Here is a 27,158-nt window from a genome sequence, read left to right on the forward strand (position 1 = left end):
TCTACTGCCCAATGCCTGCCCACCACAGCCACCAGACTGGAACTCATCCACTGCCCAATGCCTGCCCACCACAGCCACCAAAGACTTGAACCTATCCACTGCCCAATGCCTGCCCACTGCAGCCACCAAAGACTGGAACCTATCCACTGCCTAATGCCTGCCCATTGTAGCTACCAAAGACTGGACCTATCCACTGCCCAATGCCTGCCGCTGCAGCTACAGAGAATGGAAACTATCCACTGCCCAATGCCTGCCCGCCACAGCCACCAAAGACTGGAACCTATCCACTGCCCAATGCTTGCCCACCACAGCCACCAAAGACTGGAACCCATCCACTGCCCAATGCCTGCCCACTGCTACCACCAAAGACTGTAACCGAACTATTGGCCAATGCCTGCCCCCACAGCCACCAACGACTGGAACCCATCCACTGCCCAAAACCTACCCTCTGCAGCCACCAGCCATGGATACATAGATAGAGTTCCCTCCTTGCCAAAGCAGGTGTCTACTCCACAAAAAATTATATATAGTGCACTCAGCAAAACACGGGCTTCCTGAATCCATTCTCTTATGTCTTTTTCAGCCAGGAAAAAGAAAACAGAAGAAGAAATGTAACAATACAACCATGTGGATGGTTTCTTACACAAAGAAGGTCATTGTAACCCTATATATCCTACAACAGGAATATATACGCATGTGTTTGTTGGAAGATGGTATAGGCACACATTATAACCGACTGGCCTGAATCCTTTACGAATGCTGTGGGTACACCAGCATCGCCTAACCTGCCAGAAGCACTGAGCCAGTTTATACATTACTTGCCTATTCTGGACTACAGACACCCACAAACATGGGAAGATGTTCTGATATTTGTTCAGGAGATTCTCTCACACAAGCGTTGTTTATTCTTGGCTCGGGTTCAGTCAATAGACAGCGATGCTGATAAAAGTCATCCCATCTATCAGAGATAGTAAAGTTTTATGGTTACCTCCCAGAGTGCCAAGTCCCACTGCAACCAGTGATAGGAGGAAAATCTTCTTCCTGATTCCACACAAAGTATAAAAACCCGACACTGGAGTCCAGCAGAAGAACCTTCTCAGGACCTCAAGATGTGGACCAGACTTCTGTGTCTTCTCGGGCTCCTCTACCTGGGGGACTGTATCACTGTCAAGGTAAGATCCACACCACCAAAGGTAAGATCCACACCCCCACCTACTGGTGGATGCTGGAAAGTTATACCAACTAACGGTTCCTTCTTTTCTCAGGAGACCTCGGTACTTCATTCCCCAGCACTGCAGAGGTTGTGAGGGGGTCCCAATCTGCTTTAAAAGAACTTTATCCCATTTTATAATGTACAGGTTGGTGGTCGGGGACTATGAAGGCGAGACCCCGAGCCATCTGTACAAACCCAGAGATTACTGATAGGCTTCACCTCCAACTGAATTTTACTTTTGGATGGAACCCAAAAATAAGTGGGTTGTGCTCCACAGATATCAAAATACTTCATGCTCAACCGCTAATGCAAAACGGAGGTGGGTACATGTTGGGGGAGGGAGGAAGGTTATATGAAGATTAGGGGTACATGTTGTATCTGTGAAGTAATATTGGGGGAGGGGGGGAAGGTTATATGAAGATTAGGGGTACATGTTGTATCTGTGAAGTAATATCGGGGGAGGGGGGAAGGTTATATGAAGATTAGGGGTACATGTTGTATCTGTGAAGTAATATTGGGGGAGGGGGGGAAGGTTATATGAAGATTAGGGGTACATGTTGTATCTGTGAAGTAATATTGGGGGAGGGGGGGAAGGTTATATGAAGATTAGGGGTACATGTTGTATCTGTGAAGTAATATTGGGGGAGGGGGGAAGGTTATATGAAGATTAGGGGTACATGTTGTATCTGTGAAGTAATATCGGGGGAGGGGGAAAGGTTATATGAAGATTAGGGGTACATGTTGTATCTGTGAAGTAATATCGGGGAGGGGGGAAGGTTATATGAAGAGATGTTCTACTCCACCTCATTGCTGACAATGGAACCGTTCAAATCATTGCAACTCAAGTTGCGGCAACTTTGAAAAAGGTTCCTGCACTACTTTTTTCGATTTCATTGCGACTTCTGTTAAATGAAGTCACAAACCGCAGTGAAATCAGAGGTCCAAATCGCACTGATCTACAGCTTTGAAATTGCGCTGAAGTGAACGGTGGCTTAATCTTCTATTGTTAATGTAAATTGTTAGATGGGATTTGCAGGAAAAAATGTCCATAAAGACTGACATCTGACCATCTCCTATGGCATGACCCCAGTCTCTGACCATCTCCTATGGCATGTCACCAGTCTCTGACCATCTCCTATCATCTCCTATGGCATGTCACCAGTCTCTGACCATCTCCTATGGCATGTCACCAGTCTCTGACCATCTCCTATGACATGTCACTAGTCTCTGACCATCTCCTATCATCTCCTATGGCATGGCCCCAGTCTCTGACCATCTCCTATGGCATGTCACCAGTCTCTGACCATCTCCTATGACATGTCACTAGTCTCTGACCATCTCCTATCATCTCCTATGGCATGTCACCAGTCTCTGACCATCTCCTATCATCTCCTATGGCATGTCACCAGTCTCTGACCATCTCCTATGGCATGTCACCAGTCTCTGACCATCTCCTATGACATGTCACTAGTCTCTGGCCATCTCCTATGACATGTCACCAGTCTCTGACCATCTCCTATCATCTCCTATGGCATGTCACCAGTCTCTGACCATCTCCTATGGCATGTCACCAGTCTCTGACCATCTCCTATGACATGTCACTAGTCTCTGGCCATCTCCTATGACATGTCACCAGTCTCTGACCATCTCCTATCATCTCCTATGGCATGTCACCAGTCTCTGACCATCTCCTATGGCATGTCACCAGTCTCTGACCATCTCCTATGGCATGACCCCAGTCTCTGGCCATCTCCTATGACATGTCACCAGTCTCTGACCATCTCCTATCATCTCCTATGGCATGTCACCAGTCTCTGACCATCTCCTATGGCATGTCACCAGTCTCTGACCATCTCCTATCATCTCCTATGGCATGTCACCAGTCTCTGACCATCTCCTATGGCATGTCACCAGTCTCTGACCATCTCCTATGACATGTCACTAGTCTCTGGCCATCTCCTATGACATGTCACCAGTCTCTGACCATCTCCTATCATCTCCTATGGCATGTCACCAGTCTCTGACCATCTCCTATGGCATGTCACCAGTCTCTGACCATCTCCTATGGCATGACCCCAGTCTCTGGCCATCTCCTATGACATGTCACCAGTCTCTGACCATCTCCTATCATCTCCTATGGCATGTCACCAGTCTCTGACCATCTCCTATGGCATGTCACCAGTCTCTGACCATCTCCTATCATCTCCTATGGCATGTCACCAGTCTCTGACCATCTCCTATGGCATGTCACCAGTCTCTGACCATCTCCTATGGCATGACCCCAGTCTCTGGCCATCTCCTATGGCACGTCACCAGTCTCTGACCATCTCCTATGACATGTCACTAGTCTCTGGCCATCTCCTATGGCATGTCACCAGTCTCTGACCATCTCCTATGGCGTACCCCAAGTCTTTGACCATCCCCTATATCATGTCCTCAGTCTCTTACCATCTCCTATATCAGTGATGGCGAACCTTGGCACCCCAGATGTTTCTGAACTACATTTCCCATGATGCTCAACTACATTGCACAGTGCACGAGCATCATGGGAAATGTAGTTCCAAAACATCTGGGGTGCCAAAGTTCGCCATCACTGTCCTATATCATGCTTATAGTCTCTGACCATTTCCTATGGTAGGATCACAGTCTCTCTTCATCTCCTATAGCATGCCCATAGTCTCTGACCATCTCCTATGGCATGTCACCAGTCTCTGACCCTCTCCTATGGCATGTCCCTAGTCTCTGACCATCTCCTATGGCATGTCACCAGTCTCTGACCATCTCCTATGGCATGTCCCTAGTCTCTGGCCATCTCCTATGGCATGTCACCAGTCTCTGACCATCTCCTATGGCATGTCCCTAGTCTCTGGCCATCTCCTATGGCATGTCACCAGTCTCTGATCATCTCCTATGGCATGTCACCGGTCTTTAACCATCTCCTATGGCATGTCACCAGTCTCTGGCCATCTCATATGGCATGTCACCAGTCTCTGACCATATTTTATGGCATGTTCCCAATCTTTGACCATCTCCTATGACATGTCCCCAGTCTCTGACCATCTCCTATGGCATGTCTCCAGTCTCTGACCATCTCCCATGGCATGTCTCCAGTCTCTGACCATCTCCTATGACATGTCCCCAGTCTCTGACCATCTCCTATGGCATGACCCCAGTCTCTGACCATCTCCTATGGCATGACCCCAGTCTCTGACCATCTCCTATGGCATGCCCACAGTCTCTGACCATCTCCTATATCAGTGATGGCGAACCTTGGCATCCCAGATGTTTCTGAACTACATTTCCCATGATGCTCAACTACATTGCACAGTGCACGAGCATCATGGGAAATGTAGTTCCAAAACATCTGAGGTGCCAAGGTTCGCCATCACTATCCTATATCATGCTTATAGTCTCTGACCATTTCCTATGGTAGGATCACAGTCTCTGACCATCTCCTATAGCATGCCCATTGTCTCTGACAATCTCCTATGGCATGTCACCAGTCTCTGACCCTCTCCTATGGCATGTCCCTAGTCTCTGGCCATCTCCTATGGCATGTCACCAATCCCTAACCATCTCCTATGGCATGTCACCAGTCTCTGGCCATCTCATATGGCATGTCACCAGTCTCTGACCATATTTTATGGCATGTCCCCAATCTTTGACCATCTCCTATGGCAGGACCCCAGTCTCTGACCATCTCCTATGACATGTCCCCAGTCTCTGACCATCTCCTATGGCATGTCACCAGTCTCTGACCATCTCCTATGGCATGTCACCAGTCTCTGGCCATCTCCGATGACATGTCACCAGTCTCTGGCCATCTCCGATGACATGTCACCAGTCTCTGGCCATCTCCGATGACATGTCACCAGTCTCTGGCCATCTCCGATGACATGTCACCAGTCTCTGGCCATCTCCGATGACATGTCACCAGTCTCTGACCATCTCCTATCATCTCCTATGGCATGTCACCAGTCTCTGACCATCTTCTATGGCATGTCCCAAGTCTTTGACCATCCCCTATATCATGTCCTCAGTCTCTTACCATCTCCTATATCAGTGATGGCGAACCTTGGCACACCAGATGTTTCTGAACTACATTTCCCATGATGCTCAACTACATTGCACAGTGCACGAGCATCATGGGAAATGTAGTTCCAAAACATCTGGGGTGCCAAGGTTCGCCATCACTGTCCTATATCATGCTTATAGTCTCTGACCATTTCCTATGGTAGGATCACAGTCTCTGACCATCTCCTATAGCATGCCCATAGTCTCTGACCATCTCCTATGGCATGTCACCAGTCTCTGACCCTCTCCTATGGCATGTCCCTAGTCTCTGACCATCTCCTATGGCATGTCACCAGTCTCTGACCATCTCCTATGGCATGTCACCAGTCTCTGACCATCTCCTATGGCAGGACCCCAGTCTCTGACCATCTCCTATGACATGTCCCCAGTATCTGACCATCTCCTATGGCATGTCACCAGTCTCTGACCATCTCCTATGGCAGGTCACCAGTCTCTGTCCATCTCCTATGACATGTCACCAGTCTCTGACCATCTCCTTTCATCTCCTATGGCATGTCACCAGTCTCTGACCATGTCCTATGGCATGTCCCAAGTCTTCAACCATCCCCTATATCATGTCCTCAGTCTCTTACCATCTCCTATAGTACATCCGCAGTCTTTGACCATCTCCTGCAGCATGTCCTCAGTCTCTGACCATCTCCTATATCAGTGATGGTGAACCTTGGCACCCCAGATGTTTCTGAACTACATTTCCCATGATGCTCAACTACATTGCACAGTGCACGAGCATCATGGGAAATGTAGTTCCAAAACATCTGGGGTGCCAAGGTTCGCCATCACTGTCCTATATCATGCTTATAGTCTCTGACCATTTCCTATGGTAGGATCACAGTCTCTGACCATCTCATATAGCATGCCCATAGTCTCTGACAATCTCCTATGGCATGTCACCAGTCTCTGACCCTCTCCTATGGCATGTCCCTAGTCTCTGACCATCTCCTATGGCATGTCACCAGTCTCTGACCATCTCCTATGGCATGTCACCAGTCTCTGGCCATCTCATATGGCATGTCACCAGTCTCTGACCCTCTCCTATGGCATGCACCTAGTCTCTGGCCATCTCCTATGGCATGTCACCAATCTCTAACCATCTCCTATGGCATGTCACCAGTCTCTGGCCATCTCATATGGCATGTCACCACTCCCTGACCATATTTTATGGCATGTCCCCAATCTTTGACCATCTCCTATGACATGTCCCCAGTCAGAGGCGGCTCTCTAACTAGGCAAATTAGCCGGTCGCCTAAGGCCCCGCACTCACAGGGGCCTCGCGGCCGCCTAATTTGCCTGTGATCAAGCACCGATTCTGGCGCCGATGGCTCACCCTACCGCCGCTGGGACCCCGCGCGGCCTCGTCATGCAGCGTCCGGTGGCAGCAGTGTCTGGATGACGGCACCCGGCTCCAGGTGCCATCTCCTTAAGACGTGCGTGCAGCATGTCCATGTGGGGCCCTAAGGCAGCTGGGACTGCTCCTGCAGCCCGCGTGGTTCCACACCTGCTCGGCCGCCTATTCTAATCAGCAGTCCCCATGACTGTGAAATGGAAGGATGCGGACAGAGCTCCAATCTTTTTATGCTACCCGCTGACCCCCACGGCCGATGACAAAGTAAGTGCCCACGCAGCGCCCCTCCCTGTGCCTGGATAGGAGGAGTGGCAGGGCGGCTGCATATAGAGGATTTGAGCTTTCCATATTCCTCCATGCAGCTGAATGCTTCAAGGAGGGAGAGGAGGAGAATCAAGCATTCAATGGCTGCATGGAGGAATTGGAATATGGAAAGCTCAAATCCTCTATATGCAGCCGCCCCGCTGCTCCTCCTATCCAACTTCTTTTGCTTTTCCCCCTGTGCTCTCCAGGCCAGCCCCTCTTTGTGCACCCTGGCTCCTCCCCCATGTTCTCCGCCCCCAGTGCTTTCCGTCTCCCCCAGTGCTTTCCGTCTCCCTCAGTGCTCCCAAACCCTGTTCTTTCTGGCTCCATTGCTCTCCAGCTCTCCCCATCACTCTCCAGCCCCCACCCTCTACTCTCCACTCCCCCCAGTGCTCTCCCCATCACTCCCCAGCCCCCACCCTTGTGCTCTCCACTCCCCCAGGGGTCTCTGCTCCCCCCTGCTCTTAGTACCCCCAGTACTCTCCAACCCTGTTTTTTCTGGCACCCCCAGTGCTCTCCAGTTCTCCCCATTGTTCTCCACCCCCCCCAGTACTCTCTGCTCCCCCCTGCTCTTTGTCCCTCCCCAGTGCTCTCCAGCCCCCCCCCCCCCATGCTCCCCACCCCTGTTCTTTCTGGCCCTCCCAGTGCTCTCCAGCTCTCCCCCAGCCTCCTCCCTGTGCACTCCTGCCCTCATGCTCTCCACCCCTATTCTTTCTGCCCCCCGATGCTCAAGCTCCCCCATCACTCTCCAGCCCCCACCCTTGTGCTTTCCTCCCCCCCAGTGATCTCCAGCTCCCCCAGAGTGCTCTCCAGCCCCCCGTGCTCTCCACCCCTGTTCTTACTGCCCATCCCACAGTGCTCTCTGCCCCCCTGTGCACTCCACCTCTGTTCTTTTTGGCTCCCCCCTCTCCACTCCGCACCCCTGTGCTCTCCACTCCCCCCTGCTCTTTGCCCCCATCCATGTGCTCTCCAACCCCACCAGTGCTCTCTGCTCCCCCCAGTTCTCTCCACTCCCCCAGTTCTTTCCACTCCCCTCAGTGCTCTTCACCACCCCTGTGCTCTTTTCTGGCCCCCCTCACTCTCTGCAGCTCTGCTAGGTTCCCCCCTCCTTTTTCCTGCCAGCTGCTGCAGGGGATCTGCCTGGATGGAGAGCGGTGAAGGGACCAGTATCATGGGCTGCTCAGTCTAAAATGGTGGGCCTATTTTTTTGTCCCAGTGTGGGCCTGGCAAAGCCCGCACTCTCCCCTCCCCTCCTCTCCCCTCTGCCCGCCTCTCTCTCTCTCTGCCCTCCTCTCTCTCTCTCTCCCCTCCTCTCTCTCTCCCCCCCTCTGCCCTCCTCTTTCTCTCTCTCTCCCCCCCTGCTCTCTCTCTCTCTCCCCCCCGTATTTCCCCCGTGGATGTAGAATGACTCAGTGACACCCCTCCTCATTCTCCCAAGGCACATGGAAAATTCCTAGAGGGGTTGTCACCTTGCTGGGTCCCAGATGTTGTATTGGCTGCATATGTTTGATGGGTGAGGAGGGTGCCCTGGAAGTGGTGCAGATGAACTGTGTGCTAGAGCCGTGCATCTTTCTGCAGCCATTTTTATTGCTTGAATTTTTTTTCCCATTATGGGCGTGAGTGGAGCCTCATGTCTAAGTTTTGCATAAGGCCTCACAAAGCCTAGAGCCGCCTCTGTCCCCAGTCTCTGACCATCTCCTATAGCATGTCACCAGTCTCTGGCCATCTCATATGGCATGTCTCCAGTCTCTGACCATCTCCTATGGCATGTCTCCAGTCTCTGACCATCCCCTATGACATGTCCCCAGTCTCTGACCATCTCCTATGGCATGACCCCAGTCTCTGACCATCTCCTATGGCATGACCCCAGTCTCTGACCATCTCCTATGGCATGACCCCAGTCTCTGATCATCATCTATGGCATGTCCCCATTCTCTGACCATCTCCTATGGCATGTCCCCAGTCTCTGACCATCACCTATGACATGTCCCCAGTCTCTGACCATCTCCAATGGAACGTCCCCAGTCTCTGACCATCTCCTATGGCATGACCCCAGTCTCTGACCATCTCCTATGACATGTCCCCAGTCTCTGACCATCTCCTATGGAACGTCCCCAGTCTCTGACCATCTCCTATGGCATGACCCCAGTCTCTGACCATCTCCTATGACATGTCCCCAGTCTCTGACCATCGCCTATGACATGTCCCCAGTCTCTGACCATCTCCTATGGCAAGACCCCAGTCTCTGACCATCTCCTATGACATGTCCCCAGTCTCTGACCATCTCCTATGGCATGTAACCAGTCTCCAACCTTCTCCTATGGCAGGACCCCAGTCTCTGACCATCTCCTATGGCATGTCACCAGTATCTGACCATCTCCTATGGCAGGACCCCAGTCTCTGACCATCTCCTATGACATGTCCCCAGTCTCTGTCCATCTCCTATGGCATGTCACCAGTCTCTGACCATCTCCTATGGCAGGTCACCAGTCTCTGGCCATCTCCTATGACATGTCACCAGTCTCTGGCCATCTCCTATGGCATGTCACCAGTCTCTGACCATCTCCTATGGCAGGTCACCAGTCTCTGGCCATCTCCTATGACATGTCACCAGTCTCTGGCCATCTCCTATGGCATGTCACCAGTCTCTGACCATCTCCTATCATCTCTTATGGCATGTCACCAGTCTCTGATCATCTCCTATGGCATGTCCCAAGTCTTCAACCATCCCCTATATCATGTCCTTAGTCTCTTACCATCTCCTATAGTACATCCGCAGTCTTTGACCATCTCCTATGGCATGACCCCAGTCTCTGACCATCTACTAGGAAATGTCCCCAGTCTCTGACCATCGCCTATGACATGTCCTTAGTCTCTTACCATCTCCTATAGTACATCCGCAGTCTTTGACCATCTCCTATGGCATGTCACCAGTCTCTGATCATCTCCTATGGCATGTCCCAAGTCTTCAACCATCCCCTATATCATGTCCTTAGTCTCTTACCATCTCCTATAGTACATCCCCAGTCTCTGACCCTCTCCTATGGCATGACCCCAGTCTCTGACCATCTCCTATGACATGTCCCCAGTCTCTGACCATCGCCTATGACATGTCCCCAGTCTCTGACCATCTCCTATGGCAAGACCCCAGTCTCTGACCATCTCCTATGACATGTCCCCAGTCTCTGACCATCTCCTATGGCATGTAACCAGTCTCCAACCTTCTCCTATGGCAGGACCCCAGTCTCTGACCATCTCCTATGGCATGTCACCAGTATCTGACCATCTCCTATGGCAGGACCCCAGTCTCTGACCATCTCCTATGACATGTCCCCAGTCTCTGTCCATCTCCTATGGCATGTCACCAGTCTCTGACCATCTCCTATGGCAGGTCACCAGTCTCTGGCCATCTCCTATGACATGTCACCAGTCTCTGGCCATCTCCTATGGCATGTCACCAGTCTCTGACCATCTCCTATGGCATGTCCCAAGTCTTCAACCATCCCCTATATCATGTCCTTAGTCTCTTACCATCTCCTATAGTACATCCGCAGTCTTTGACCATCTCCTGCAGCATGTCCTCAGTCTCTGACCATCTCCTATATCAGTGATGGCGAACCTTGGCACCCCAGATGTTTCTGAACTACATTTCCCATGATGCTCAACTATATTGCACAGTGCACGAGCATCATGGGAAATGTAGTTCCAAAACATCTGAGGTGCCAAGGTTCGCCATCACTGTCCTATATCATGCTTATAGTCTCTGACCATTTCCTATGGTAGGATCACAGTCTCTGACCATCTCATATAGCATGCCCATAGTCTCTGACAATCTCCTATGGCATGTCACCAGTCTCTGACCCTCTCCTATGGCATGTCCCTAGTCTCTGACCATCTCCTATGGCATGTTACCAGTCTCTGACCATCTCCTATGGCATGTCACCAGTCTCTGGCCATCTCATATGGCACGTCACCAGTCTCTGACATTCTCCTATGGCATGTCCCCAGTCTCTGGCCATCTCCAATGGCATGTCACCAATCTCTAACCATCTCCTATGGCATGTCACCAGTCTCTGGCCATCTCATATGGCATGTCACCAGTCTCTGACCATATTTTATGGCATGTCTCCAATCTTTGACCATCTCCTATGACATGTCCCCAGTCTCTGACCATCTCCTATGGCACATCTCCAGTCTCTGACCATCTCCTATGGCACGGTCCAGTCTCTGACCATCTCCTATGGCATGACCCCAGTCTCTGACCATCTCCTATGGCATGACCCCAGTCTCTGACCATCTCCTATGGCATGACCCCAGTCTCTGATCATCATCTATGGCATGTCCACAGTCTCTGACCATCTCCTATGGCATATCACCAGTCTCTGACCATCTCCTATGGCACGTCCTCAGTCTCTGACCATCTCCTATGGCATGACCCCAGTCTCTGACCATCTCCTATGACATGTCCCCAGTCTCTGACCATCTCCTATGGCATGACCTCAGTCTCTGACCATCTCCTATGGCATGACCCCAGTCTCTGACCAGCTCCTATGGCATGACCCCAGTCTCTGATCATCATCTATGGCATGTCCCCAGTCTCTGACCATCTCCTATGACATGTCCCCAGTCTCTGATCATCTCCTATGGCACGTCCCCAGTCTCTGACCATCTCCTATGGCATGACCCCAGTCTCTGACCATCACTGTCCTATAATATGCCTGTAGCCTCTGGCTATCTCTTGTCGCAACATCCGCTCCTCCCACCCCAAATCCCTATATAATGTCTGCTTCCACCACCTCAGATTCCTGTATAACATTCTCAGATCTCTATATACCCTCTGCTCCTGCCACCTCAAATCACTATTAAGCATCCTCAGATCCCTATATAAACGTCCCCTCTCACCATTTCAAACCCCTATATAACATCCGCTCCTATCATTTAAGATCCATATATAATGTCTGCTCTTACCACCTTAGATCCCTAAATAACGTAAGCTCCTCCCACCTCAGATCCCTAAATAATGTTGACTTCTACAACCTCAGACCCTTATATAACGTCAGTTCCTACCACCTGAGACCTTTATATAATGTCCGCTCATACTACCTCAGACCCCTAAATAATGTTCACTCCTAGCACCTCAGACCCTGTAAGTCAGAGGTCACTTGGTAATGATGGCTCTCTATATTGTAGTTCGGAGGTCACTCGGTAATGATGGCTCCCTATATTGTAAGTCATATTTCACTCGGTAATGATGGCTCTCTATATTGTAGTTTGGAGGTCACTCGGTAATGATGGCTCCCTATATTGTAAGTCATATTTCACTCGGTAATGATGGCTCTCTATATTGTAGTTTGGAGATCACTCGGTAATGATGGCTCTCTCTATATTGTAGGTCAGAGGTCACTCGGTAATGATGACTCTCTATATTGTAGGTCGGAGATCACTCGGTAATGATGGCTCTCTATATTGTAGGTTGGAGGTCACTCGGTAATGATGGCTCTCTATATTGTAGGTCGGTGATCACTCGGTAATGATGGCTCTCTATATTGTAGGTCGGAGGTCACTCGGTAATGATGGCTCTCTCTATATTGTAGGTCAGAGGTCACTCGGTAATGATGACTCTCTATATTGTAGGTCGGAGATCACTCGGTAATGATGGCTCTCTATATTGTAGGTCGGAGGTCACTCGGTAATGATGGCTCTCTCTATTGTAGGTCGGTGATCACTTGGTAATGATGGCTCTCTATATTGTAGGTCGGAGATCACTCGGTAATGATGGCTCTCTATATTGTAGGTCGGTGATCACTCGGTAATGATGGCTCTCTATATTGTAGGTCGGAGGTCACTCGGTAATGATGGCTCTCTCTATATTGTAGGTCGGAGGTCACTCGGTAATGATGGCTCTCTAAATTGTAAGTCAGAGGTCACTTGGTAATGATGACTCTCTATATTGTAGTTTGGAGGTCACTCAGTAATGATGGCTCTCTATATTCTAGGTCGGAGGTCACTCGGTAATGATGGCTCTCTCTATTGTAGGTCGGTGATCACTCGGTAATGATGGCTCTCTATATTGTAGGTCGGAGGTCACTCGGTAATGATGGCTCTCTCTATATTGTAGTTTGGAGGTCACTCAGTAATGATGGCTTTCTATATTGTAGTTTGGAGGTCACTCAGTAATGATGGTTCTCTATATTGTAGGTCGGAGGTCACTCGGTAATGATGGTTCTCTATATTGTAGGTCGGAGGTCACTCGGTAATGATGGCTCTCTATATTGTAGGTTGGCGGTCACTCGGTAATGATGGCTCTCTATGTTGTAGGTCGGAGGTCACTCTGTAATGATGGCTCTCTCTATATTGTAGGTTGGAGGTCACTCTGTAATGATGGCTCTCTATATTGTAGGTCGGAGGTCACTTGGTAATGATGGCTCTCTATATTGTAGGTCGGAGGTCACTCGGTAATGATGGCTCTCTATATTGTAGGTCGGAGGTCACTTGGTAATGATGGCTCTCTATATTGTAGGTCGGAGGTCACTTGGTAATGATGGCTCTCTATATTGTAGGTCGGAGATCACTCGGTAATGATGGCTCTCTATATTGTAGGTCGGAGGTCACTCGGTAATGATGGCTCTCTATATTGTAGGTTGGAGGTCACTCGGTAATGATGGCTCTCTATGTTGTAGGTCGGAGGTCACTCGGTAATGATGGCTCTCTATGTTGTAGGTCGGAGGTCACTCGGTAATGATGGCTCTCTATATTGTAAGTCAGAGGTCACTCGGTAATGATGGCTCTCTATATTGTAGGTCGGTGATCACTCGGTAATGATGGCTCTCTATATTGTAGGTCGGAGGTCACTCGGTAATGATGGCTCTCTATATTGTAGGTCGGAGGTCACTCGGTAATGATGGCTCTCTAAATTGTAAGTCAGAGGTCACTCGGTAATGATGACTCTCTATATTGTAGTTTGGAGGTCACTCAGTAATGATGGCTCTCTATATTCTAGGTCGGAGGTCACTCGGTAATGATGGCTCTCTCTATTGTAGGTCGGTGATCACTCGGTAATGATGGCTCTCTATATTGTAGGTCGGAGGTCACTCGGTAATGATGGCTCTCTATATTGTAGTTTGGAGGTCACTCAGTAATGATGGCTCTCTATATTGTAGGTCGGAGATCACTCGGTAATGATGGCTCTCTATATTGTAGGTCGGAGGTCACTTGGTAATGATGGCTCTCTATATTGTAGGTCGGAGGTCACTCGGTAATGATGGTTCTCTATATTGTAGGTCGGAGGTCACTCGGTAATGATGGCTCTCTATATTGTAGGTTGGCGGTCACTCGGTAATGATGGCTCTCTATGTTGTAGGTCGGAGGTCACTCTGTAATGATGGCTCTCTCTATATTGTAGGTCGGAGGTCACTCTGTAATGATGGCTCTCTATATTGTAGGTCGGAGGTCACTTGGTAATGATGGCTCTCTATATTGTAGGTCGGAGGTCACTCGGTAATGATGGCTCTCTATATTGTAGGTCGGAGGTCACTTGGTAATGATGGCTCTCTATATTGTAGGTCGGAGGTCACTTGGTAATGATGGCTCTCTATATTGTAGGTCGGAGGTCACTCGGTAATGATGGCTCTCTATATTGTAGGTCGGAGGTCACTCGGTAATGATGGCTCTCTATATTGTAGGTCGGAGGTCACTTGGTAATGATGGCTCTCTATATTGTAGGTCGGAGGTCACTTGGTAATGATGGCTCTCTATATTGTAGGTCGGAGGTCACTCGGTAATGATGGCTCTCTATATTGTAGGTCGGAGGTCACTCGGTAATGATGGCTCTCTATATTGTAGGTCGGAGGTCACTTGGTAATGATGGCTCTCTATATTGTAGGTCGGAGGTCACTTGGTAATGATGGCTCTCTATATTGTAGGTCGGAGGTCACTCGGTAATGATGGCTCTCTATATTGTAGGTCGGAAGTCATACTTTCTCTCTGGAGGCCGTGAAGCAGTACAAACATATGATGGAGAAGAGTCACGTGGTGGCTGACCCAACTCCTCAAACCGAACAGGAAATGTGCGGAAACAAGGAGTTGCCGAGTGAATTACAGGAAGTGTGCCACGGCACCGACACCAAAGAGATCATGAAGACATTTGGAGAACTTGGTAATGCGGGGCTCTTTCTCTCTAGTGAATAATGAACAGCAGCAGTATGACTCTTGGTGCCCTGTCTATGGGTCACTCCTGACTCCCAAACCACAGACTGACACATAAATGACCTGAGATTGCTGGGGGGGGGGAGGGGGGGTAGGAAAGCGACACTGACACTGTGTGTTTACAGTAGACATTCCACATGTGGATAGTCCGGGTCATTAAATCCAACACATTCACACCCGAGGCAGCTGTACTTCTACCGAAACATTTTGCCTGTACAGAGTAACTCCTCAGTAATGCCCTCACCATCCCCCCACCATACCGGAACCCTCCTCTCCACTGTCCCCCAACCATACCCGCACCCTCCTCTCTACTGTCCCCCCACCATACCGACACCCTCCTCTCCACTGTCCCCCAACCATACCCGCACCCTCCTCTCCACTGTCCCCCAACCATACCCGCACCCTCCTCTCTACTGTCCCCCACCACACCCGCACCCTCCTCTCCACTGTCCCCCCACCATACCGACACCCTCCTCTCCACTGTCCCCTAACCATACCCGCACCCTCCTCTCTACTGTCCCCCCACCATACCGACACCCTCCTCTCCACTGTCCCCCAACCATACCCGCACCCTCCTCTCTACTGTCCCCCACCACACCCGCACCCTCCTCTCCACTGTCCCCCCACCACACCCGCACCCTCCTCTCTACTGTCCCCCACCACACCCGCACCCTCCTCTCCACTGTCCCCCCACCATACCCGCACCCTCCTCTCTACTGTCCCCCAACCATACCCGCACCCTCCTCTCTACTGTCCCCCACCACACCCGCACCCTCCTCTCCACTGTCCCCCCACCACACCCGCACCCTCCTCTCTACTGTCCCCCAACCATACCCGCACCCTCCTCTCTACTGTCCCCCACCACGCCCACACCCTCCTCTTCACTGTCCCCCCACCATACCCGCACCCTCCTCTCTACTGTCCCCCCACCACACCCGCACCCTCCTCTCTACTGTCCCCCCACCACACCCACACCCTCCTCTTCACTGTCCCCCAACCATACCCGCACCCTCCTCTCTACTGTCCCCCACCACGCCCACACCCTCCTCTTCACTGTCCCCCCACCATACCCGCACCCTCCTCTCTACTGTCCCCCCACCACACCCGCACCCTCCTCTCTACTGTCCCCCCACCATACCGACACCCTCCTCTCTACTGTCCCCCCACCACACCCACACCCTCCTCTTCACTGTCCCCCAACCATACCCGCACCCTCCTCTCTACTGTCCCCCACCACACCCGCACCCTCCTCTCCACTGTCCCCCCACCATACCGACACCCTCCTCTCTACTGTCCCCCCACCACACCCGCACCCTCCTCTCTACTGTCCCCCCACCATACCGACACCCTCCTCTCTACTGTCCCCCCACCACACCCACACCCTCCTCTTCACTGTCCCCCCACCATACCCGCACCCTCCTCTCTACTGTCCCCCACCACACCCGCACCCTCCTCTCTACTGTCCCCCCACCATACCGACACCCTCCTCTCTACTGTCCCCCCACCACACCGACACCCTCCTCTCCACTGTCCCCCAACCATACCCGCACCCTCCTCTCCACTGTCCCCCAACCATACCCGCACCCTCCTCTCTACTGTCCCCCACCACACCCGCACCCTCCTCTCCACTGTCCCCCCACCATACCGACACCCTCCTCTCCACTGTCCCCTAACCATACCCGCACCCTCCTCTCTACTGTCCCCCCACCATACCGACACCCTCCTCTCCACTGTCCCCCAACCATACCCGCACCCTCCTCTCTACTGTCCCCCACCACACCCGCACCCTCCTCTCCACTGTCCCCCCACCACACCCGCACCCTCCTCTCTACTGTCCCCCACCACACCCGCACCCTCCTCTCCACTGTCCCCCCACCATACCCGCACCCTCCTCTCTACTGTCCCCCAACCATACCCGCACCCTCCTCTCTACTGTCCCCCACCACACCCGCACCCTCCTCTCCACTGTCCCCCCACCACACCCGCACCCTCCTCTCTACTGTCCCCCAACCATACCCGCACCCTCCTCTCTACTGTCCCCCACCACGCCCACACCCTCCTCTTCACTGTCCCCCCACCATACCCGCACCCTCCTCTCTACTGTCCCCCCACCACACCCGCACCCTCCTCTCTACTGTCCCCCCACCACACCCACACCCTCCTCTTCACTGTCCCCCAACCATACCCGCACCCTCCTCTCTACTGTCCCCCACCACGCCCACACCCTCCTCTTCACTGTCCCCCCACCATACCCGCACCCTCCTCTCTACTGTCCCCCCACCACACCCGCACCCTCCTCTCTACTGTCCCCCCACCATACCGACACCCTCCTCTCTACTGTCCCCCCACCACACCCACACCCTCCTCTTCACTGTCCCCCAACCATACCCGCACCCTCCTCTCTACTGTCCCCCACCACACCCGCACCCTCCTCTCCACTGTCCCCCCACCATACCGACACCCTCCTCTCTACTGTCCCCCCACCACACCCGCACCCTCCTCTCTACTGTCCCCCCACCATACCGACACCCTCCTCTCTACTGTCCCCCCACCACACCCACACCCTCCTCTTCACTGTCCCCCCACCATACCCGCACCCTCCTCTCTACTGTCCCCCACCACACCCGCACCCTCCTCTCTACTGTCCCCCCACCATACCGACACCCTCCTCTCTACTGTCCCCCCACCACACCGACACCCTCCTCTCTACTGTCCCCCACCATACCGACACCCTCCTCTCTACTGTCCCCCCACCACACCCACACCCTCCTCTTCTTTTTTTTTTTTTTTTAACAAAAACAGTGGTGCTTTATTGTTGTAATAAATAAGCAGAGTTACAGAATACCATTTAACAGAGTACAAAACACAACATATGTGGATTATATAATTGAGGATAGGGAAAATAGTATGCAAAACCTGCAGGCAATACATAGGTTAATAGTACCATTCTCAACAAGTACCGTCCACCCTCCACCCTCCAAAAAACCCCCTCCCCAATTGGGTCAAATGATCATAAGGAATTAAATTTTTCTTTACGAGGCCATCCACGGAGCCCAAACTTTTTCAAATTTCCACGGACAGCCACGGTTTATATATGTCATTTTATACATGGGAATTACTGCCTCAATCTGTGCCTCCCAGGCTGAAAAGGATGGAGGGGAAGAATCTATCCATTTCATAAGTATTTCTTTTTTGGCATAGAAAAGAAGAAAGGAAATCAGTAATTTAAGATGATATGGCCTCTGCTCATCGTCATGTATCCCCAGCAACGCCATGGCCGGTAAGAGCGGGATAGAGGTCTGCAATCTGGAGTTAATTTCACCTACAATCTTAGTCCAAAATAGTGCAATGATTGGGCACTCCCAGAACATATGTATAAATGTGCCTATATGGACTTTCTATTTAGGACACATGGGGTCTCTCTCAGGAAATATACGATGGAGTCTCTGTGGGGTATAGTAGACCCTGTGTATAAATTTAACTTGAATTAGTTTGTCCTTGGATGCTATCACCAATTTCGGGCCATACTCTAGACAGTCCTCCCATCCCTCTCTATCCAGCGACGGGATATCAGCCCGCCATCTTTCCCATAATTCATTAATCTTAGGGGAATCTCTTCCCAGCAACGCATTATATAGAGAAGATAGGGGTTTGGTCAAGTCTCCAGGGGATAGGAGATCTTCGATGGGGTCCGTCTGTAACAGGGGAGTCTGGGGGAATTGAGCCCTGGCTGCATGTCTCAGCTGTAGGTACCGGAAACCCATCCAACGGGGCAGTCCGAATTTAGCCGTAAGCTCATGTAAGGAGAGCAGTTGTCCCCCAGACATTACGTGTTCCAACATGGTTAAACACACCCTCCTCTTCACTGTCCCCCCACCCTCACCCTCCTCTTCACTGTCCCCCCACCACACCCGCACCCTCCTCTTCACTGTCCCCCCACCACACCCTCACCCTCCTCTTCACTGTCCCCCCACCACACCCTCACCCTCCTCTTCACTGTCCCCCCACCACACCCTCCTCTTCACTGTCCCCCCACCACACCCGCACCCTCCTCTCCACTGTCCCCCCACCATACCCGCACCCTCCTCTTCACTGTCCCCCCACCATACCCTCACCCTCCTCTCCACTGTCCCCCCACCATACCCGCACCCTCCTCTCCACTGTCCCCCCACCATACCCTCACCCTCCTCTCCACTGTCCCCCCACCATACCCGCACCCTCCTCTCCACTGTCCCCCCACCATACCCGCACCCTCCTCTCCACTGTCCCCCCACCATACCCTCACCCTCCTCTCCACTGTCCCCCCACCATACCCACACCCTCCTCTTCACTGTCCCCCCACCACACCCTCCTCTTCACTGTCCCCCCACCACACCCACACCCTCCTCTCCACTGTCCCCCCACCATACCGGCACCCTCCTCTCCACTGTCCCCCCACCACACCCGCACCCTCCTCTTCACTGTCCCCCCACCATACCCACACCCTCCTCTCTACTGTCCCCCCACCATACCCTCACCCTCCTCTCTACTGTCCCCCCACCATACCCTCACCCTCCTCTCTACTGTCCCCCCACCATACCCTCACCCTCCTCTTCACTGTCCCCCCACCATACCGACACCCTCCTCTCCACTGTCCCCCCACCACACCCTCCTCTTCACTGTCCCCCCACCACACCCACACCCTCCTCTTCACTGTCCCCCCACCATACCCGCACCCTCCTCTCTATTGTCCCCCCCACCATACCCGCACCCTCCTCTCCACTGTCCCCCCACCACACCCACACCCTCCTCTCCACTGTCCCCCCACCATACCCGCACCCCCCTCTCCACTGTCCCCCCACCACACCCACACCCTCCTCTTCACTGTCCCCCCACCATACCCGCACCCTCCTCTCTATTGTCCCCCCCACCATACCCGCACCCTCCTCTCCACTGTCCCCCCACCACACCCGCACCCTCCTCTCCACTGTCCCCCCACCACACCCACACCCTCCTCTCCACTGTCCCCCCACCACACCCGCACCCTCCTCTCCACTGTCCCCCCACCACACCCACACCCTCCTCTCTACTGTCCCCCCACCATACCCTCACCCTCCTCTTCACTGTCCCCCCACCACACCCTCCTCTTCACTGTCCCCCCACCATACCCGCACCCTCCTCTTCACTGTCCCCCCCACCATACCCGCACCCTCCTCTCTATTGTCCCCCCCACCATACCCGAACCCTCCTCTCCACTGTCCCCCCACCATACCCACACCCTCCTCTCTACTGTCCCCCCACCATACCCTCACCCTCCTCTCTACTGTCCCCCCACCATACCCACACCCTCCTCTCTACTGTCCCCCCACCATACCCACACCCTCCTCTCCACTGTCCCCCCACCATACCCTCACCCTCCTCTCTACTGTCCCCCCACCATACCCGCACCCTCCTCTCTACTGTCCCCCCACCATACCCGCACCCTCCTCTCCACTGTCCCCCCACCATACCCTCACCCTCCTCTCTACTGTCCCCCCACCATACCCGCACCCTCCTCTCCACTCTCCCCCCACCATACCCACACCCTCCTCTTCACTGTCCCCCCACCATACCCTCACCCTCCTCTTCACTGTCCCCCCACCACACCCTCCTCTTCACTGTCCCCCCACCACACCCACACCCTCCTCTTCACTGTCCCCCCACCACACCCGCACCCTCCTCTCTACTGTCCCCCCACCATACCCGCACCCTCCTCTCCACTGTCCCCCCACCATACCCGCACCCTCCTCTCCACTGTCCCCCCACCATACCCTCACCCCCCTCTCTACTGTCCCCCACTATACCCGCATCCTTCTCTCCACTATCCCCCCACCATACCCTCACCCTCCTCTCTACTGTCCCCCCACCATACCCTCACCCTCCTCTCCACTCTCCCCCCACCATACCCACACCCTCCTCTTCACTGTCCCCCCACCATACCCTCACCCTCCTCTCTACTGTCCCCCCACCATACCCTCACCCTCCTCTCCACTGTCCCCCCACCATACCTGCACCCTCCTCTCCACTGTCCCCCCACCATACCGACACCCTCCTCTCCACTGTCCCCCCACCATACCTGCACCCTCCTCTCCACTGTCCCCCCACCATACCGACACCCTCCTCTCCACTGTCCCCCCACCATACCTGCACCCTCCTCTCCACTGTCCCCCCACCATACCGACACCCTCCTCTCCACTGTCCCCCCACCATAGCTGCACCCTCCTCTCCACTGTGCCCCCACCATACCGACACCCTCCTCTCCACTGTCCCCCCACCATACCGACACCCTCCTCTCCACTGTCCCCCCACCATACCGGCACTCTCCTCTCTACTGTCCCCCCACCCACACCCGCACCCTCCTCTCCACTGTCCCCCCACCATACCCGCACCCTCCTCTCCACTGTCCCCCCACCATACCTGCACCCTCCTCTCCACTGTCCCCCCACTACACCGCACCCTCCTCTCTATTGTCCCCCCCACCATACCCGCACCCTCCTCTCCACTGTCCCCCCACCATACCCACACCCTCCTCTCTACTGTCCCCCCACCACACCCTCCTCTCTACTGTCCCCCCACCATACCCGCACCCTCCTCTCCACTGTCCCCCCACCATACCCTCACCCTCCTCTCTACTGTCCCCCCACCATACCCACACCCTCCTCTCCACTGTCCCCCCACCATACCCACACCCTCCTCTCCACTGTCCCCCCACCATACCCTCACCCTCCTCTCTACTGTCCCCCCACCATACCCACACCCTCCTCTCCACTGTCCCCCCACCACACCCGCACCCTCCTCTCTACTGTCCCCCCACCATACCCACACCCTCCTGTCCATTGTCCCCCCACCACACCCGCACCCTCCTCTCCACTGTCCCCCCACCATACCCGCACCCTCCTCTCCACTGTCCCCCCACCATACCCGCACCCTCCTCTCCACTGTCCCCCCACCATACCCGCACCCTCCTCTCCACTGTCCCCCCACCATACCCACACCCTCCTCTCCACTGTCCCCCCACCACACCCGCACCCTCCTCTCTACTGTCCCCCCACCATACCCACACCCTCCTGTCCATTGTCCCCCCACCATACCGACACCCTCCTCTCTACTGTCCCCCCACCATACCCACACCCTCCTCTCCACTGTCCCCCCACCACACCCGCACCCTCCTCTCTACTGTCCCCCCACCATACCCACACCCTCCTGTCCATTGTCCCCCCACCACACCCGCACCCTCCTCTCCACTGTCCCCCCACCATACCCGCACCCTCCTCTCCACTGTCCCCCCACCATACCCGCACCCTCCTCTCCACTGTCCCTCCACCATACCCGCACCCTCCTCTCCACTGTCCCCCCACCATACCCTCACCCTCCTCTCCACTGTCCCCCCACCACACCCGCACCCTCCTCTCTACTGTCCCCCCACCATACCCACACCCTCCTGTCCATTGTCCCCCCACCACACCCGCACCCTCCTCTCCACTGTCCCCCCACCATACCCGCACCCTCCTCTCCACTGTCCCCCCACCATACCGACACCCTCCTCTCCACTGTCCCCCCACCATACCGACACCCTCCTCTCCACTGTCCCCCCACCATACCCACACCCTCCTCTTCACTGTCCCCCCACCATACCGACACCCTCCTCTCCACTGTCCCCCCACCATACCGACACCCTCCTCTCCACTGTGCCCCCACCATACCGACACCCTCCTCTCCACTGTCCCCCCACCATACCGACACCCTCCTCTCCACTGTCCCCCCACCATACCTGCACCCCCCTCTCCACTGTCCCCCCACCATACCGACACCCTCCTCTCCACTGTCCCCCCACCATACCGACACCCTCCTCTCCACTGTCCCCCCACCATACCTGCACCCCCCTCTCCACTGTCCCCCCACCATACCGACACCCTCCTCTCCACTGTCCCCCCACCATACCGACACCCTCCTCTCTACTGTCCCCCCACCATACCGGCACTCTCCTCTCTACTGTCCCCCCACCCACACCCGCACCCTCCTCTCCACTTTCCCCTCACCATACCTGCACCCTCCTCTTCACTGTCCCCCCACCATACCGGCACCCTCCTCTCCACTGTCCCCCCACCATACCCGCACCCTCCTCTCTACTGTCCCCCCACCACACCCGCACCCTCCTCTCCACTGTCCCCCCACCATACCGGCACCCTCCTCTCCACTGTCCCCCCACCACACCCGCACCCTCCTCTCCACTGTCCCCCCACCATAGCTGCACCCTCCTCTCTACTGTCCCCCCACCATACCGACACCCTCCTCTCCACTGTCCCCCCACCATACCTGCACCCTCCTCTCCACTGTCCCCCCACCATACCGGCACCCTCCTCTCCACTGTCCCCCCACCATACCCGCACCCTCCTCTCCACTGTCCCCCCACCATACCCGCACCCTCCTCTCCACTGTCCCCCCACCATACCGGCACCCTCCTCTCCACTGTCCCCCCACCATACCCGCACCCTCCTCTCCACTGTCCCCCCACCATACCCGCACCCTCCTCTCCACTGTCCCCCCACCATACCGACACCCTCCTCTCCACTGTCCCCCCACCATACCTGCACCCCCCTCTCCACTGTCCCCCCACCATACCGACACCCTCCTCTCCACTGTCCCCCCACCATACCGACACCCTCCTCTCCACTGTCCCCCCACCATACCTGCACCCCCCTCTCCACTGTCCCCCCACCATACCGACACCCTCCTCTCCACTGTCCCCCCACCATACCGACACCCTCCTCTCTACTGTCCCCCCACCATACCGGCACTCTCCTCTCTACTGTCCCCCCACCCACACCCGCACCCTCCTCTCCACTTTCCCCTCACCATACCTGCACCCTCCTCTTCACTGTCCCCCCACCATACCGGCACCCTCCTCTCCACTGTCCCCCCACCATACCCGCACCCTCCTCTCTACTGTCCCCCCACCACACCCGCACCCTCCTCTCCACTGTCCCCCCACCATACCGGCACCCTCCTCTCCACTGTCCCCCCACCACACCCGCACCCTCCTCTCCACTGTCCCCCCACCATAGCTGCACCCTCCTCTCTACTGTCCCCCCACCATACCGACACCCTCCTCTCCACTGTCCCCCCACCATACCTGCACCCTCCTCTCCACTGTCCCCCCACCATACCGGCACCCTCCTCTCCACTGTCCCCCCACCATACCCGCACCCTCCTCTCCACTGTCCCCCCACCATACCCGCACCCTCCTCTCCACTGTCCCCCCACCATACCGGCACCCTCCTCTCTACTGTCCCCACCACCACCATACCCGCACCCTCCTCTCCACTGTCCCCACCACCACCATACCCGCACCCTCCTCTCCACTGTCCCCCCACCACACCCGCACCCTCCTCTCCACTGTCCCCCCACCACACCCGCACCCTCCTCTCCACTGTCCCCCCACCATACCCACACCCTCCTCTCCACTGTCCCCCCACCACACCCGCACCCTCCTCTTCACTGTCCCCCCACCATACCCTCACCCTCCTCTCTACTGTCCCCCCACCACACCCGCACCCTCCTCTTCACTGTCCCCCCACCATACCCGCATCCTCCTCTCTACTGTTCCCCCACCATACCTGCACAATCCTCTCCACTGTCCCCCACTATACCCGCACCCTCCTCTCTACTATCCCCCCACCATACCAGCACCCTCCTCTCTACTGTCTTCCCACCCCACCCACACCCTCCTCTCTACTGTCCCCCCACCACACCCGCATCCTCCTCTCCACTGTCCCCCCACCATACCCGCACCCTCCTCTCCACCGTCCCCCCACCATACCCGCACCCTTCTCTCCACTGTCCCCCCACCACACCCGCACCCTCCTCTCCATTGTCCCCCCACCATACCAGCACCGTTCTCTCCACTGTCCCCCCACCACACCCGCACCCTCCTCTCTACTGTCCCCCCACCATACCCGCACCCTCCTCTCTACTATCCCCCCACCATACCCGCATCCTCCTCTCCACTGTCCCCCCACCATACCCGCACCCTCCTCTCCACCGTCCCCCCACCATACCCGCACCCTTCTCTCCACTATCCCCCCACCACACCCGCACCCTCCTCTCCATTGTCCCCCCCACCATACCAGCACCGTTCTCTCCACTGTCCCCCCACCACACCCGCACCCTCCTCTCTACTGTCCCCCCACCACACCTGCACCCTCCTCTCTACTGTCCCCCCACCATACCCGCACCCTCCTCTCTACTGTCCCCCCACCATACCCGCACCCTCCTCTCTACTGTCCCCCCACCATACCAGCACCCTCCTCTCCACTGTCCCCCCACCATACCTGCATCCTCCTCTCTCCTGTCCCCACCACCACCACCACACCTGCATCCTCCTCTCTAGTGTCCCCACCACCACCATACCCGCACCCTCCTCTCCACTGTCCCCCCCCATACCTGCGCCCTCATCTCTACTGTCCCCCCCCATACCTGCGCCCTCCTCTATACTGCCATCCCATTCCTGCATCCTTTCCTCTTCTTTCCCCTCTGCTGCCCATTCCTGCACCCTCCTGTCTACTACCCTCCCTTTCCTATTTACTCGCAATTTTACTGCCACCCGATTCCTGCATCCTCCTCTCTACCGCCCCCTTACTTTTTTCAACTGCCACCCTTTTCCTTCACCCTCCTCTCTGCTGCTCATCATTCCTTCACCCTCTTCTATTCTCCCACCCCAAACCCTTTCTGTTCTACCGCCTCAGTCTTGTACTCTTCTCTCGCTCCGCTTTCTCCTTCTTCCACTCAGTTGGTGTAACCAGGACAGCTTCATACTCGTTATTCTATAAAAATACATCCCAGGGGACATTATAAAGAGAGGAAAGTGTATTTACTATAATTCTTCACCTGTAACTCAGCTGATGTCGTTATCTGTGGCGCTCCTCACTGTGACGTCTTGTGTTTTTGACCTTCAGCTAGAATTTGTGGAGGTATGGACGAGTGTGAGATCTGTGCCAACGCGGCCTGCACTGGGTGTTGGTAATGGTGGAGGTCTGGATCTGCTATGACCTTTCAAACCCCAGATTGATGCACCATCCTAGTCTGCAGCTTCCATCTATCGAATGAAGAAGAGATTGTATCAAATCCAATGGAGCCTCTGAATACTCAATAAATTGATTTATTTTTCTTTAAAGATATTTTTATTGTGTTTAAGATAAACCAACATACAAAAGTAAGACTTTGGTTATTCATAGTAATGTATAAACAGGTAATACACTTGAACATTCAATAAACAGATATCAAATCAAATGTCTCTTGTGGTTATGAAGTGCAAGATTACGAGAAATGACCAACATTCAATTCTCCCGTTTAAAAAGGCAACCAGATGTGTTAAGATGGTGAAATGCATGGAATGACCAAGAGTAGTATATAACAATGTATCTACCCTGGGGTAAGGGTTAGAGGGATAGCCACCCACCTGCCCCATATTTTTTGAAAAGTTTTGGTTCTAATAAATAGATTTCTAATGAACACTGTGTGCCATGTCAAACCATATATTCATTACTACATTGTATTCCGATCATTTCCTGCCTGCTCTTATTAGTCTTGAAATTTGTAAACTTTGTGAGGATCCCACACACATATTTTCCTGAATTCTGTGACACGGAGTCACTGGGCTCTGTGATTTGGCATTGCCGTGTCACACATTTCACAGAGCCTGCCCCGATAATATTCTACACATATTTACAAAGTTCACCTTCATTTCTTAACCTGGGATCATTTACAACATACTAACAGGCAAGTGACCCAATGGACTGATCATTAGTTCTGGGTGTGTCCCAGAGAAAGATCTGCCAACATATTGGAGAGGCTTCACCCAAAGGATACAGATTGTTTCTGGGAGAAAGTTGGGGCAGAGATCAGATTGGGAATTAGCTATGCAGAAATCGAATGCCAACCTCGACTGTCTCCTGGTGGGCACCAAGAAATATGTCTAACCAT

At 54.3% G+C, this 27,158-nt stretch overlaps 1 protein-coding gene across 1 annotated transcript; it reads left to right on the top strand.

Annotated features, from left to right (window-relative positions):
- LOC141110204 (guanylin-like) lies at nucleotides 1–26,465 on the top strand. The gene is made up of 3 exons (XM_073601437.1): nucleotides 1–1,172; nucleotides 14,916–15,108; nucleotides 26,132–26,465. Exons 1-3 carry the CDS (start codon nucleotides 1,110–1,112, stop codon nucleotides 26,197–26,199), a joined length of 324 nt encoding a protein of 107 aa, XP_073457538.1. The 5' UTR covers nucleotides 1–1,109; the 3' UTR covers nucleotides 26,200–26,465.
- The last annotated feature ends 693 nt before the right edge of the window (nucleotides 26,466–27,158 follow it).

The sequence above is a fragment of the Aquarana catesbeiana genome, linkage group LG10 (genome assembly GCF_042186555.1).
Source record: "Aquarana catesbeiana isolate 2022-GZ linkage group LG10, ASM4218655v1, whole genome shotgun sequence".
Lineage (NCBI taxonomy): Eukaryota > Metazoa > Chordata > Amphibia > Anura > Ranidae > Aquarana > Aquarana catesbeiana.

Coding starts and splice junctions, on each gene's coding strand:
- LOC141110204 (XM_073601437.1), top strand. CDS start 1,110: ATGTGGACCAGACTTCTGTGTCTTCTCGGGCTCCTCTACCTGGGGGAC. Junction 1,173..14,915: donor GGGACTGTATCACTGTCAAG/GTAAGATCCACA, acceptor TCTATATTGTAG/GTCGGAAGTCATACTTTCTC. Junction 15,109..26,131: donor GAAGACATTTGGAGAACTTG/GTAATGCGGGGC, acceptor TTTGACCTTCAG/CTAGAATTTGTGGAGGTATG.